Source organism: Nicrophorus vespilloides, unplaced genomic scaffold (genome assembly GCF_001412225.1).
Source record: "Nicrophorus vespilloides isolate i.1.1-1 unplaced genomic scaffold, Nicve_v1.0, whole genome shotgun sequence".
Classification (NCBI taxonomy): Eukaryota; Metazoa; Arthropoda; class Insecta; order Coleoptera; family Silphidae; genus Nicrophorus; species Nicrophorus vespilloides.
Genome location: NW_017100100.1, coordinates 208,691 through 224,036, shown reverse-complemented (window position 1 = coordinate 224,036; position 15,346 = coordinate 208,691). Strand labels below are relative to the sequence as shown.

Below are 15,346 nucleotides of genomic sequence, written 5' to 3'. Positions count from 1 at the left end.
TTAAAATTTATTTTTAAATCTGAAAAATGACTTTTGTAGTGATCGATTTGAACAGTGTCTAAAGATATGCAGTGCGGATATATTGATTTCGAGCGAATTCCTTAAGGAAAAAATTCCGAGAGAGGCGCAAGACGGAATATTAACATTTAATTCACCCTCTTGCAACGCTTCCGCTTTCACTTTGCCCCTATCGCATAATTTATAAGAGAGAGAGAGCGTGTCTACGAAAAGAAAAAAAAATACAGTTATGAAATCAAATTGAATTTCCAGTGAATAATTGTGAACACACGCAGAATGATATCGAATCGGATAGAAACTGGAACACGACCACACATCTAATTGTCGATGTTCTAATTGAATCCTTGTTTGGATTGGTGGGGACATGCAAATTCGCGCAATTGTTCGAATAGCACGTCGACTGTAGCACTGTAGGACAATGACAGTGTCCACTTGATTTTAGCTGATTTGTGATTTGGTTCTAGGGTTGAGGAGGCGATAGAAGGGCTCACCATGAGTAGCCAGGACGAGACGGCGAGTCTGCTGGTCGGGCCGTCCTTGACGAGCGCTCCATCGCCCTCCAACTGCTCGAAACCGGTGCTGATGAGACAGGAATGCACGACCTTCCTAGTCTCCAGTCACCATCCCCAATTATCCGTGTTTTCTGATAGCGAGGAGGATGGATCACTCTGCTTGGAGGAGAACAGCACCAGATCGGTACCGGACATCGAACTACACTGCAGGTATAATACATCTTAATTGACATATTTATACACATTTAAGATATTTGGAACTTGCTTTCTGGATTTCCGTATTATCTTCATATACAGCAATAGTAAAGATGTATAATGATATGTTTTTGTTGAAATAATGGTTGACAATGATTGCAGTAATTGTAATGGAGATGAGGTTTGTAATGGTGAAAGTTTCTAATATAGATAACATAGATGAGCACTTATTTCGAGAGCGAAGTCTGTATTCAGAGAGTTTTGGGATGAATGTAAAAATCCACGGGGAATGCTGTAGATACGTTCCAGACTACAAAACACCGACCTGGCCAATGTATATTCACCTAATTGCTGCTTTAAAATTCCATTAAAGCAACGGCTGCAGAAACGACAATCGCGTCAACTCGGAATGAACAACTTACCGTGAATTATAAATCCAATAGCAAATGACAATAGCCTCGCGTCGCGTCGTGTTCATCAAAGACTAATTAATAATTAGCGTGCATATGAGTATATAGCTTTAATTAACGGCAATCGCTAATTAATAGCAGGCAACATTCTGCATCAAAGCAGATAGTTATTATTTTTGTGATGTTGTTGTTGTGAACTGGTGATGATAATAAGTTTGTATGAAACTAACTTTCGCACAAAGTGCCCTTTGTGCTGGATCCGCACGTGGGATTGCGGCGCATAATCCTACCTAGCCCGTTTCTCTGCTTATTACAGTGCCATTTATTTATGCATCAAATATATTTGCATAGAAACGCGATAAGCCATCGCTTAATGAATAAGGATGTTGTAAGGGTTGGCCAGAAGGGCTACAATATATGGATATAAAATATTTATAGAATCAATTAATGGTAATCATTTTTTTCCGCATCAATATATTATTCATACGTTAAGCACGTGGCCCTTCGAGACTTAAATGAATTTTATATTTTGGGTCGACATTACCTGCATTTGTCATTACTAACAGTAAACACGCCCTAACCGTGTTTCGGATCTAATCGTCATCAAACATTGAATGGCCGCAAAGAATAAAATGTCACCGTCGGCCGTCCTTAATTATTAACACCACATCCACTTCTATCCTGATTTTGTTTTTCATCTATCCAGGACACCTCCTAAACAGGACAATTTATTAAACAATACATGTATATACAGCATCATAAATATAACAAAAAATACATTCAAAGCAAAAGCGACAATTTCACAAACGAAATTAAACTTTTATAGTATAATAGGAATATATCATTAATCGCCTGTAAGTTTCTGATCCATTTATTTTCAATCACTTCGAATTTATCACAATTCATTAAACAAGAATGTAAGCTCGATCAAACAAAAAACACATCAATTTCAGTTACAATTTTTCATCTTTTATCTTATCAATCTGCAGCGACATCCACAAAATGTATCATGAAAAAAAAAATCACTGCAGATAGGGTTGTTTATTTAAAACTAAAATCAAAGGTGGAGGGAATAAAATCGTTGGAATGACAACACATAAATGTCCATCGTAAATTTGGAGTAATAGCCCACATCAAAAAAAAAAAGAAGGAAATCAATGATATATGGAGCGTTTTAAAAGAAACAGCTTTTTGTTTTCCTCGTGATTCCCATAAAACATGGAAGCAATTTGAGAAAATGACCAGCAAAACATTAAAGTTAAATCTCCATTCAATAGATTTATATATGGATTGGTGCGTCAGATAGCAAAGTTGGGTATTATAATGATATATTTTTTTTACATTCAGGTTAATGAGACAGAATTATTGAAGCGCATTCACGTTTATTGAAATATATGATTGATTTTTATAATTGTTTTTTTTTTCTACAAATTATCCTTAATTGTATTTTCTATATGTTTTAAATTTATTTTAACTGCACATAAAAAAAAACTTTAAGTATATTCTTGAAGATGCTTTAAATTAATTTAAAAAAATGTTATCAAATTACATTAGAAATATAATAACAGTGAGTTATTTCCTTTAGTCGGTTTTTCTCATTTTAAATTGATTATAAAAGATGGAAAAGGAATGGGATTTAATTAAAACAAGCGACCGTGAAAATAAGTAATTGTATTTGCACGTGGGAGTTGTTTCTGATTCGAGTTAATAATTTTCCGATGGAATGAGATAATTAATTTCCTTATCCGGATTATTTGATGTTGTTCCAGGCTGGATCTGAAAGGATGCAAGCAGAACCTATCGACGAACATCCCGGCAAGGAACCGGAGTTCATCAAATGCTTTCCAGCTGGCAACGCACTCGTCCTCGCCGCGAGGACTCCTGGACCGAAGGACCTCGCAGACGCCGGTCTCCACCTTGAAAATAGTCCGGTCTGTATCCAGAGAGTCCGTGAGGTCTGCGCATCATTGCACCTGTCCATGTCTCAACGCTCCGGTAAGAAATACGACTGAACCACTGTTCTATTTTTTTTTTATCTTTTGGATACCATTGTAATACCTAGGTTATCTGATAACAATTAATAACACCCTGGCCTAGTGCCAATTCCGACGCGACGTATCTCCCATCTGGAAGAGAGATAGGGTTGGAACGGGGTGGTGTATTAAGTATTTACTTCTGAGTACTCGTACTTAAAACACGAAAATTAGGTATCAATTATCAAATCTTGTCGTCAGGGATCTTTTATCTGTACGTAATAGGTGATTTTGGTAATGGATACTTCTGAAATCAAATCTTAATCAAACGTTAATTAATCTCTATATATATACTCATTTAATTAATCGATTAAAACACAAACACTTCTACATTTTTGTTACCCTACCTATTTATTGAAATATATACATAAATATATATTTTATAAATAATTTAAATATTTCTGCACTTACATTATTATAATATTATATAATTATTTGTATGATTTTTTTTCGTTACGTTTATTTCATTACTTCTTCTCACTGTTCTTTCGTAACTACTTAATTACTCTTTACTATCTTTCTCTATTGTTTTTGTTTAATGTCTAATATCCTCTTATTTTCAAGAGTCAGCATTACTAAAATCTAAAAATATAAAAGGAGCATTCGAAATATTACAACAAAATATAAGCAAATGATGAACACACGCACACAAGGAAAAAAGATTATACACAAAAACACACACGTAGTAGCATTGATCAATTGGTAATGGAAACGAGCAGCTATATTTTTTGTTAATTTTATATTTGTATGTTCTTATTTTTGAATGGCAGAGCAATTTGTGCATGGCTTAATTCTCTGGTTTTTTTTTTTATTATTATTATTATTTGGTTTTTATATAATGGAGATGTACGTACCAAAAATCTGGTTTCGCATCCACCTCGCTTCAGCTCTCTGGTCGATCTGAATGTGTGAACGAGTCGGCGAGGGCCCAAGTCAACAGCCTTTTATATACAATTTATAATAAAACTGTATATAAAAGCTTATTTTTGGGCGCGCGCCGCCGCAATTTCGAGATTCTAATTATATGTATTGGAGAACCGCGGATGGTGGCGCTTAAAATTCGGAATAATAAAATATATTCACGGATCCATCCAGAGATCAGAGGCGGCAGAGGTCAGAAGCGATGGTGTTCGGTGTTAGTTGAATTAGGGCTCTCCTATTTGGATGTGTTCTTTTAGTAGTGCTGAATCTTAGGCGTTCATAGTTTTAGCACCTCTTCGATCCCAACCAGGTTGTGGACTTCGTCAATCAGCATGTATGTATGTGTCTCACTCTACTTTATTATTATTACCGTTATTATTTCCCCTCTTCTCTCTCTTTGTACCTTTCTATCTCTCTTTCTATCTATCTATCCACACTTCTAGCCTAAACGTTGACTATCTAAAAAAAATCTGTAAATAACGATCTAACTAGTACTAAACTGGAATTAACATCGTTTGATCGAATGATTTGGAACGAACGAACGAAACCGACTTGGACTTCTCGAGTCGTCTTGCTGCTAATATGATGCACGCTGTAGAAAATTTCAATTGTTTCTAAAGCAATTCGACTCTTGTCAGTCAGTCGATGTTGAAGTATGAATGGGCCCACGCCTTCGAAGCTGTCGGTGGGATTGTGTCATTCTTTGTGCGGGTGCAGATGGTCTCACAAGTATAGGTGACGGTTCTTCAGGTCTCGTGCAGCTCTTGCCCAGTGGCAGCACCCGCTGTGGTCACGGCACTTCCGGGTACCCGAATTATCCGGCAAAGTTCGCAGCCAGAAGCATCGGCTCCATGCTGCGGCGCGAACTGCGTCCACGGGGCCACGGCTTCCACGTCCCTAAGGCAGCTCCGGGACCACAGCGATGGCGGAATCGCGGGAATTGCAGCCGATTCCCTCAGGATCAACGGCGCCATGCGGAATTTCAGACAGGTACGCTGCATGACTACAAAAAAAAATAATACACAAGCTTTAGCACCAGAACAAAACGAAATCTTGAAGTTGTTAATAATTAATTTAAGTAAAGATAACTATTTTTTTTTTGTAATTAACCTTCCTTCGCACCACGACTACATTGCGTGGTCCCTCTGAGACGGTACAGTACTACCTTATTAGAGTGTTCGTAGTTGCTGGCTTGTCTTGATCTGCGATGCGTTGGATTGGACTGCGGCTGCCTCTAACTATAATTCTAGCTACCTTTACCCTTACAGGATTTTTGTCCACTTTAACACATTTCTAAATCCACAAAATTAATTTACAAGCAAACAACCCTTGGATTCAAATCGATACTGTCTTTGACTATTCAAACATGTATCAGGTTCATAGTCCTCTGGAAGAACGTTTGTTTAACCTTCAGAAACCCGTACGGCGTATGAGTAGCTCCGACAAAACCAACAATATTCAACGGCCGGAGCATCACACACTCCCCTAAACTAATTTACCGCCATTGGCAAATTTCCAAAAACTACCCTTCCATTGTTCTCCCGTACTTACGCAACGCACTCCTCGCCTACTTCTATTTTCCCCTCCATAACAGATTCCATCCGCATCTCTCGTAAAAATAAATAAAACTCGAGCAAAATAAACAAGATTTATAAACAAAAATATGCTGAGAAATGAAACTGCCAAAAACAAAAGTAATATTTCCGATAAGCGTAGATTTTAGTAATCTGATTCGTCGATATTAGAAACATATACAGCACACAGACATACAAATAGAACAAAGCACGAAGTAAAGAAGGAGATTTAATGGGGAAAAGTTCAACACATATCTCCCAAACATTTATGCAGCGCGAAAAAGTAATAAAAAAAAAATATGAAGAAGCGGAGTAATGACCCGGTTTGGATAATCTGGACGCCGCTTAAATCGGAATTCCCGGGAATCCGGATGATCCGGATTATGTGTGTATTCGCATCGCATAGAGGGGAGGCAAAAGATGAAAGACAAGGAATAGCTTTCTTATTTGTTAAATTCAAATGAGGTATAAAAAAAGAGTTAGTAATAGCACAACAAAAAGTCGTTTGCAACCCTTTGTGAATAGGGGGAGTGAATTGGGGAAAAATCTGTATAACATAATAGAAGTTACGGCAACTTTCTGGATTTACTGTAGACGGCAGGCTGTATTATTAAGCGGAAATCGAAATCGGGAGGTGCCGTTGCCTCCGTTTTCATATGTGCCGTCTCCGCCTCCACACGTCAATTCCGTATCATTATTTCATTTCTGCAATTGCTTTTCATTCGGAATCATTTCAATATGACCTCTTTTAAAGGGAAACACAATAAAAGCAACAAAATAATAAAAATTATCAAATAAATGATAGCTATAAATTATAAAGCCATGATCAATAACCTATTAATATTTGTATTTCATGCAAGTTATTTAAAGGGAAAAATTAATAGCAATTACTTAAAACTTTTTTTCTTTCTCAACTACATTATAAATTGATAAAAACTTTTTGAAACAAAAAATATATGTATTAAACAAAATCAATAATTACAAAAATATTACCATCATCAATACTCGATTAACTATTATACAAGAAGCATTGTTACAATAATAATATTTAAAATTTAACTGCATAGTTTTTTTTTTATTTGAGTAAAAACCGTTTAAATTTTTGTTATTGTAATTTGTGTGACTGTTATTATTATTACTTGTTCAGCTATGTGAATTTAGTAGTTAACAATAGACATGTCGATATTAAAACTAAATAAATTGTATATTTTATTGAATTTGCTTTTGTATAAAAATGAAATGAAATTTCAGGGCAAATCAAAAGTTTAAATAATTTAAGCGTTCTGAAAAAAAATAAAAAAAAATATTTTTCATGAATATAATAAAATTTGATTAAAACACAAAATTTAAATATAAACCAGGCGCATCCATCATAATCCATACATAATTGCAGGTATTCATTCTTTCTTCCATTCATTTTTCTCTTTTTCTATCTCTCTCTTATACACTGACATACATTTACGAAATCCACTTTAATACCACGGAATGAAACAAATTCCGCCGGATGGCAGATCTATTATGTACATTCGAAATTAAAAACGTTTAATGTATATATATATATATGAACGTCAGGTCGACATTGTTGTGGTGGAAAATTCATTTCCGCCTAAGGACGGCCGCCGTCCCTGATTCAATGCGAAAGTGAATCCGTGCAAACCGGCGGACGCAAGGATCTGTCGACGTGGAATTCGGTCGATGAACCATGGCCAGTTGACATAGTTTAAATTACGCAATTTTCCGGCGTATTGATCACACATTTCGCCTGGCGCATCCACCAAAATCTGATAATGAAGTAATCCGTCGCGTAATTGGAACGGCGGCCATTCACCGGTCACCCCATTCATGATACAATGGTTTTCCGAATAATGCCTGTACTCATCAAGAATTCCTATTTATTTGATTATTTTTTTGTCGATATAATTTATTTACATGTATAGGTTTATAAGCTTTAATTAGACTGCTTTGAAAAAAAAAACGTATCCTTTCGGAAGTACGTTACTCTATATAATTTTATGTTTTTTTTCAGTGCATTCACCGTTGCTTTGTATACATTAAACGTGCACAAACATATTTAAAAAAAACAACAGTACAATAGCTATAAGATTTGATGATGTGTAAGGTGTATCTTCTTTATGTATTTATGTAAATTGTTTTCTTTATTTCGTATGATTTTGATCGGAGTGTGGTCAAAGGACAAATGGACGTAAATCATCCGGATTGGCGCATTCAATTTGAGCCCCGACAAATCGTTTTATTGTTCTCGTGGAAATGATAAGGATTCCGAGACTTTTTACTACTCTCCGAATATAGAAGCCACGGACTGCGTTTTCTTTTTATTATTATTATTATTATTTCCTTCGTTTTAGGGCTTTAAAAGTCTCAAATGTAGAAGTGAGAGGCTTTTAATTTTATTTGACTAATTTTTGTTTATGTTTGTGTATATTATGGGCGCCATCCATTTGGTATAAAATAACTATTTCTTTTATTTCTGATTTGTGGCATTGGGGCCTTGTTTGTTATACGAGGGGGATGTCAGATTAAGATTTGAGAGCATAAGATCCTATCCAACAGGGTTCTGGACTTCTGATGTCCTCCCAGACGATGGCTCAAGCGCGCAGAACAAGGCTGAAGCGCGCCCTCACGGAGGTTACCAGCGACACAGTGTCCTATGTGAGAACGGTGGGCAACATGCGCTCAATTAGACAAAAATCTGCCTCAGCCTAGACACCTTTCACACCTTTGACACACCTTTTTATATACATTTATTATTCTCACAATGCCTCACTTATACTTGAACATCCCATTTCAATTGTTTGCATAGAAACGAAATCTTCTCCGAGACGCCGTGCATGCAAGATCACTACAGTTCTGATTAACCGCCCTCCGAAATCGATGCAGACGAAGTTTCTATTTAAGCTCATTTTGATAGACAACGTAATCCCGAAGTCGCATGCAAATTTGAGTAGCGACTTCCGCTCTCCTATTTCACTTAACGTCGCATCGCTAATCAGAATTGATGCGAACTTCGCCGGATCCCAGTCTCGCTAATATTATTAAACCATCCCCCAAACTATCTCATTATCAATTACGTAAAGAGAGAGTTACGATGCACGGTCGCACCGACAACCGAGTGATATCGTCGCTGCGGATGCGGTAACGTTAGCGGTAAAGGTAACGATCCGGGATTTGGTCGAAATCTTTGTTAACAGGATAATGCGGTTTAAGGTGTATGAGTGGCTCCTCCTCAAGAATGGAAACGAATGCGGTCAAGTCACGAAATCGATATAACGTGGCAAGTGAACGGGGAGGCACACCGGGTTTCATGAATTTCTTATTGCATGTAGCCGTGTGGCGTCGTCCCCCGAGCCTAAGCCCGACCCAAACTGCAGATTGGGTGGAGGAGCCAAGGTACAAGGACCACATCGCGCCTCGTTATCGTTATCCCCGCAGGACCTCCTGACGATATCGCTCCATCTGCCGGTCTCCTGCACAGAACACCCAACCTTTTTAGATTTAGAGGACTCACTTTTTCACATTAGCTGCTTCTCGCAACTCCACTCTATCTACTTACATAACTATCTGTCTCTTTATCTATCTATTTATCTACCTGTCTATCAATCAATCAATCTAACTATCCGTTTCACTCTTAACGTATCTCTATGCGTGCTTCTTTACTGACGCTCTTCCATTTCTCTATTACGCTCGCCGCCTCACCATCATCTCGAATTGACAGAGTAATCTCGAAGATTTCGCATTCAATAAGAATACCGGGAGTTGCCCACAAAAAGAAAAAGAGCGTAGCAAAAGAAAGAAGCATGTTATAAGCGAAACGTAAATGTCCAAAGTCGCAGAAAGGCAATTCCCTCGCTTTCCACGAGAATTTATGTCCACGTATATAAATATTTACCAGCGTTATACAATCTTGACCAATTACACGCATACACTGTGTACATAATGAGAATACCCGTGGGGAGGGCGATATCTGCCAGAGAGATAGAACTAAAGACAGACTAATTGCGATCTCTGGAAGGTAAAGCTGCCCCACAATTAGTCCTACGAATATTTAACTTGCTTTCGAACAAAATGTTATGTTATATCACAACCCCCCGCCCCATTGTATTTGTCCTAGTGGCCTGAAACACTGCAATTTGAAAACGACGAACAAAAAAAAAATTAATGATAATAATAATTATGAAGTTTTTATTTTGTTGTTGTTGAATTCCTGTGGATGTACCTTTAGTGAACCTAGATGAGCTTTTTTTTTCTGAATTGAAAAAAAAAACTGAAGTGCAGTAAGTTATGGTCTGTGCGGCTAAATAGAAACGGGTCGGTTGCAGTTGCGAAAACCGGTATCGACGCTGTCCATCCCTGGGGCGATGAAGAACTCGAGCCGGGATTCTGCAGGAGCCAGGATCCAGCCGGAGGAGTCGGGGGTGGCGCTCGTCGGCCACGTGGACTACCCTCGCTACATGGAAGAGCGCCAGCTCGGAGGCGGCGTCTACAAAGGACCCTCTTCGGGCAGTCTGAAGCACAAGCCGAACGTCGGCTACAGATTAGGCAGACGTAAAGCGCTCTTCGAGAAGCGGAAAAGGATTAGTGATTACGCCCTGGTCATGGGCATGTTTGGCATTATCGTGATGGTTATCGAGAACGAACTCTCAAGTGCTGGCGTTTATCGCAAAGTAAGCAATGGGCTTTTTGGGTTTCGGTCTGGGTCATGGGTTTAAACGCACTCATTCACCCACCACACTCAACCCGCCACTCCATCCACAACCATCAATGGTGCTCATCTATCTACTATTTTTTTTTCTCTGTCTTTGTCTTGCAGGACGAATTTTACTCAATTGCGCTCAAAACTCTGATATCTGTTTCGACTGTGATTCTTTTAGGCCTAATCGTGGCCTACCATGCTTTAGAAGTGCAAGTAAGTTGATCATCTTTTTATTTACATAACACTCAGTACATTTGGGGCATTCATGGGTTTGGGGATTGTTCATGTGACACGCTTATGATGAATGGTACCGCGATGCCATATTTTGTTTGAATTATATGTAATGTCTTCGTGTACATTTACATTTCAATGAGACTATTTACATTCCGCGGAGAGAAGGGAGTGGGCGCACAAAGATAAGGAGACACAGACAATTTACAATAGCCCATGTTTATATTTCTGGGTCAGATGGTAATGGAATGAACACGCGAACACCGGAATTTGTTTCGTTTTCACCTGGCCCATACCTTATTGTACAGCATTAGGCGACCGACAAGGTTACATTTTACTTATCTCTCTATATTTCTTCTTCTTTTTTTTCTATTACGTCTGTTCGTAGCTTTTCATGATAGACAATTGCGCCGATGACTGGCGGATCGCGATGACGTGGCAAAGGATATGCCAGATCTCCATGGAGCTGCTGATCTGCGCGGTCCATCCTATTCCCGGCCACTACCGGTTCATCTGGACCACGAAACTGGCTAATAAAGGCGGCGGAATCGGCTCTAAATGCGTTCCATACGACGTGCCTCTATCATTGCCTATGTTCTTACGACTTTATTTGATATGCCGGGTGATGCTGTTGCACAGCAAACTCTTCACGGACGCCTCCTCTCGCAGCATAGGAGCCTTAAATCGAATAAACTTCAATACTCGCTTCGTGCTCAAGACGCTGATGACTATTTGTCCCGGCACAGTTCTCCTGGTCTTCATGGTGTCACTCTGGATAATTGCTAGCTGGACGCTCAGGCAATGCGAACGGTACTACTAACACCTACTTACTTTATTAGATTAGTGATCTTCTACATCAAAAGAAAATCAATTCACTTTAATTGCTTTTATTTCCAATAATATAAAGACACTTTGCTTTATAATAGTATCAAAACTGCAAGATAAGTATCGCAACACAAGTATAAATTGTATCTTAAATTGGTTCGAATAGTTGGACTTTGTCAAACGAAACGAAAAATGATCTTTTAATCTATGCTAAATGTAGTGTGGAAATCGATCCTTGATGGAATTGGCGCACTTTCAGGTTTCACGACGAGGAACACGCGAATCTGCTGAACGCCATGTGGCTCATAGCCATCACCTTCCTGAGCGTCGGCTTCGGAGACATCGTTCCGAACACGTACTGCGGCCGCGGCATTGCCGTCAGCACAGGAATTATGGTAAGATTGATGCATCGCTTATATAACAGAGATATGCTATCTAGCAAACACTCTCTAATAATTGCAGGGTGCAGGTTGTACCGCATTGTTGGTGGCGGTCGTGTCCCGCAAGTTGGAGTTGACGAGGGCGGAGAAGCATGTCCATAACTTCATGATGGACACACAATTGACGAAACGAGTGAGTACAAACCCAACCACCATCAGTGTCCTCGTTACCTTGGATTAATGAGACACACATTTTTTTTAATTGCAGCTCAAGAACGCTGCTGCCAACGTCCTCCGCGAGACGTGGCTCATCTACAAACACACAAGGCTAGTGAAACGCGTCAATCCAGGCAGAGTTCGAACCCATCAGCGCAAATTCCTGCTCGCCATTTACGCGTATGATAACGTTTCACGACCGATTAACGATTAACTATTTAACGATACTCTCCCCCCATTTGTGTGGATTTGTTTTTTTTTTTCTGCCTTTTCTAGATTACGAAAGGTGAAAATGGACCAACGCAAATTAATGGACAACGCCAATACCATTACGGACATGGCAAAGGTAAAATATTCAGCCTATAATTAGAGGCCGACACTTACCCAACCCTCTCAATGAGCTAATGGGCCCAACCCCTCTTGTTTTATATATTCGTTGTTTGCTCTTTTTTTTTTCTCGTCCTCCCTACGCTACGTGCAACATGCAAAATAAATATTTAACACCTCGGCAATCAATCATCGTCCATTGCAGACCCAGAACACCGTTTACGAGATCGTGTCCGACATGAGTACTAGGCAGGACACCCTGGAGGACCGGCTCGGTACGCTCGAGGACAAGCTGGTCGCACTCCAAGAGCAGCTAGAGCTTCTACCCGATCTAATAGCTACTAGAATACAAGCTCATGTAAGTCACTCCAAATTTGTTAAATATGCATATACAAAAATCTATTATGGAAAATTCAATTTTTTGTGAAAATTTGTGAACAATTGAGAACGTAAATTTAAAATTTTGGTAGCTTTGGTGAATAATAAATGAAATACTTAAGTGAAATAGAAATATCTGTTAGTGAATTGACCGGCGTCGCAGTATGTACTTAATCGGGAATAGAAGCGGAAGTGTTTGATGTAAGTGAATATCGCGTGCCGACATTTTGCTTAGCTGTCGCTGCGGACTGGAAGGAAACAAAAAAAAAGCTTCGTTTCCTTTGCTGCAACATAATATAATGATGGCAATAATAATAGGAAACCCACCTTGGGACAGTAAACTTTTCGTCCGAACAACAGCTTTTGTTGAGTAATGCGGTGTAGCGCGTGTCTTGCGATGAGGGTTGTCGGGGTTTTCATGGTTTCGGCAAAACGGAAGAAAGGGCGCGCCGCGATTATCCTGCTACGAGACATAATTATCGAGCTCAGCGTCGACGCTTCTCACGGCTTCATGCATCTTCATCATTTCACACCTAAAGCCGAATCAAGGGGAGGCCATCTCCGGCGCAATGAAAATATCAAATTAACCGAGATAATGACGTTATCAAGATGATTAATATGGGCCGCGTCTGCCCTGCGAACTGCTCCTCCAGCTGGATGATTAATGGAGCGGACTTTCATTAGCCCAAGTGATAAACAATACATAAATCTCTATCTGCCTCCGGACTAGAAACTAAGAAATAAGAAATAATTTGGTCCTTGGCAACCGTCCAGTCTGGGATTGTCCTTTTCCCAAACTCCACCCGACCACTCACTCACTACACAGATGCTATTTCTTGTTGGCTGTTTCAGGCGGAGAAGATGGAGCAAAGACGCAACTTCCTGCATCCGGAGTCGGCGGCTGGATTGCAGCAAGCCAGGAGCGTACCGCCCGCCTGCCCATGGCCTGGACCAAGTCTGCCGCCCCTGACAAAACCTATGTCTACAATAGCAGCAACGCAAAGCTGATTCCACACCGACGAATAAAGTATCACAGTAAAGCAACAAAGTAACTAGCTACAGATGAGAGCTGCGAAGAAGGATTCGATTCATTGCTTCAATCGGGAGGCGGTCTCCGCGCGCGTTTTTAATAATACCTTTAGTTCTGCTCGCATCCTTCGTCGACTTCGATATGCTTCAACTGCATGGAGATCCGCAAACTTCCCGATTCCTAAAGTACTCCCTCCGCGATAGTTTAATCGAACAAAGAAATAAAGAAAAAAAAGCACACCTACCTACAGTCGTCAGCACGTAAAATAACATTTTCTTTTTAATGAATCCAATAAGAAAGTTTGCGAATCGAAGGCGGATTTGAGCTCCCTTGCAATTCTTTTTCTCTAGTTTAATATAATAAGTTAATGGAAATAGGAGTATCACCAGTTTCTTTTCTTTTCCGCGTCTCCTCGGAAACTTGACGCGACGTAATTGTCGTAAAATTTTCTTCTCTCGAGGACTTATCGCGAAGTTTGAATAACTCTTCCGCGCGATAATATCTCCAAGATGGTGCCGATAAGTTTCGGAGTTGACGGAGGATTAGGGATCTGTTCCTAAATAATAAATGTTTTTTCGAGGAATTTTAGCCATACTTACCCCTAATATACATACATACATATTGCATATATTCGTAACGCGTTCCGCATGGGAGGCATTGCGAAAGACGTTGCGTTACACAGGAGAATTACTCCAGCGTCGAGGCCGCCTCCAATGGAGCATAAGAAACAACCCTCTATTACCCCAAAAAGTCTATATTCTATGTCTTAGTCTTATTGTGTATCATGTTTAAAGGAATCGCCAAATTATCAAATTCATTCTAGTCTTGGTTTCCCTTTGTGTATCGACCTTTTTACCTTTCGTTCGTTCGAAACTTCGTCTCCATTCAAAATGCCTTATAGATTTAAATTCCCTTCGGAGGGCGGCCCCCAATTGCAGTATTAGTTGAGAACGGGCCGCACCGTCCGTCTACTCTCTAAGTCCGGTCAAAGGAATAAATAATAAGATACTACTAATCATTATTTATCAATAGATTAAAGGACAAGTAATTAGAATATAATATAATAAAGTATAGATAAGCATCTCATTACAACAACAAAAACAAGAAAGAAACCAGAAACACTTTTCTAAATATATTTATAACTAGGTAGATGACATAAAACTACTGGAAGAAGCCAATTTCATCTCAACTTCAACTTTCGGTTCTTTCTTTTCTCCCCCTCGCAGTTTTCGTTTTTGACATACTCTGTACATAGAGCACATCGCTGCAATTGAAACAGTAATCTGTGTAGTGGTTAAATCGATTCGTTATTAGCCAATACATGCGTTAGTGTCGATATTTTGCATCCCCGGAGTTTGTAATAGAAATGTGGTCGCTAGGACAACATTTGAACATACTTATACTTTACCCGAGAATTTGTTGCCAGTCTTTCTAGGATTACTTTCGCCAGCACATCATTCAAGGTATTAATACGCTCCACTATTGTAGGCTAAAATGGAAGAAGGAAGCTGTTGGAATCCTTGTGATTATAATTATCTCTATATATATATATTTAATAAATGAAATATATATATAACGATAAACT

At 39.2% G+C, this 15,346-nt stretch overlaps 1 protein-coding gene across 3 annotated transcripts; it reads left to right on the top strand.

Annotated features, from left to right (window-relative positions):
* Positions 1 to 482: 482 nt before the first annotated feature.
* On the top strand, positions 483 to 13,988 carry LOC108567960 (small conductance calcium-activated potassium channel protein). 3 transcript variants are annotated; one of them, XM_017928779.1, is made up of 13 exons: positions 483 to 740; positions 2,905 to 3,130; positions 4,840 to 5,079; positions 8,235 to 8,342; positions 10,001 to 10,345; positions 10,492 to 10,587; positions 10,994 to 11,415; positions 11,690 to 11,825; positions 11,893 to 12,003; positions 12,079 to 12,206; positions 12,303 to 12,372; positions 12,559 to 12,711; positions 13,584 to 13,988. In XM_017928779.1, exons 1-13 carry the CDS (start codon positions 511 to 513, stop codon positions 13,737 to 13,739), a joined length of 2,421 nt encoding a protein of 806 aa, XP_017784268.1. In that variant the 5' UTR covers positions 483 to 510; the 3' UTR covers positions 13,740 to 13,988. The 3 variants fall into 3 exon arrangements, with proteins under 3 accessions (XP_017784268.1, XP_017784267.1, XP_017784269.1); XM_017928778.1 differs by having other exon boundaries at positions 11,890 to 12,003; XM_017928780.1 differs by lacking the exon at positions 8,235 to 8,342.
* Positions 13,989 to 15,346: the final 1,358 nt, after the last annotated feature.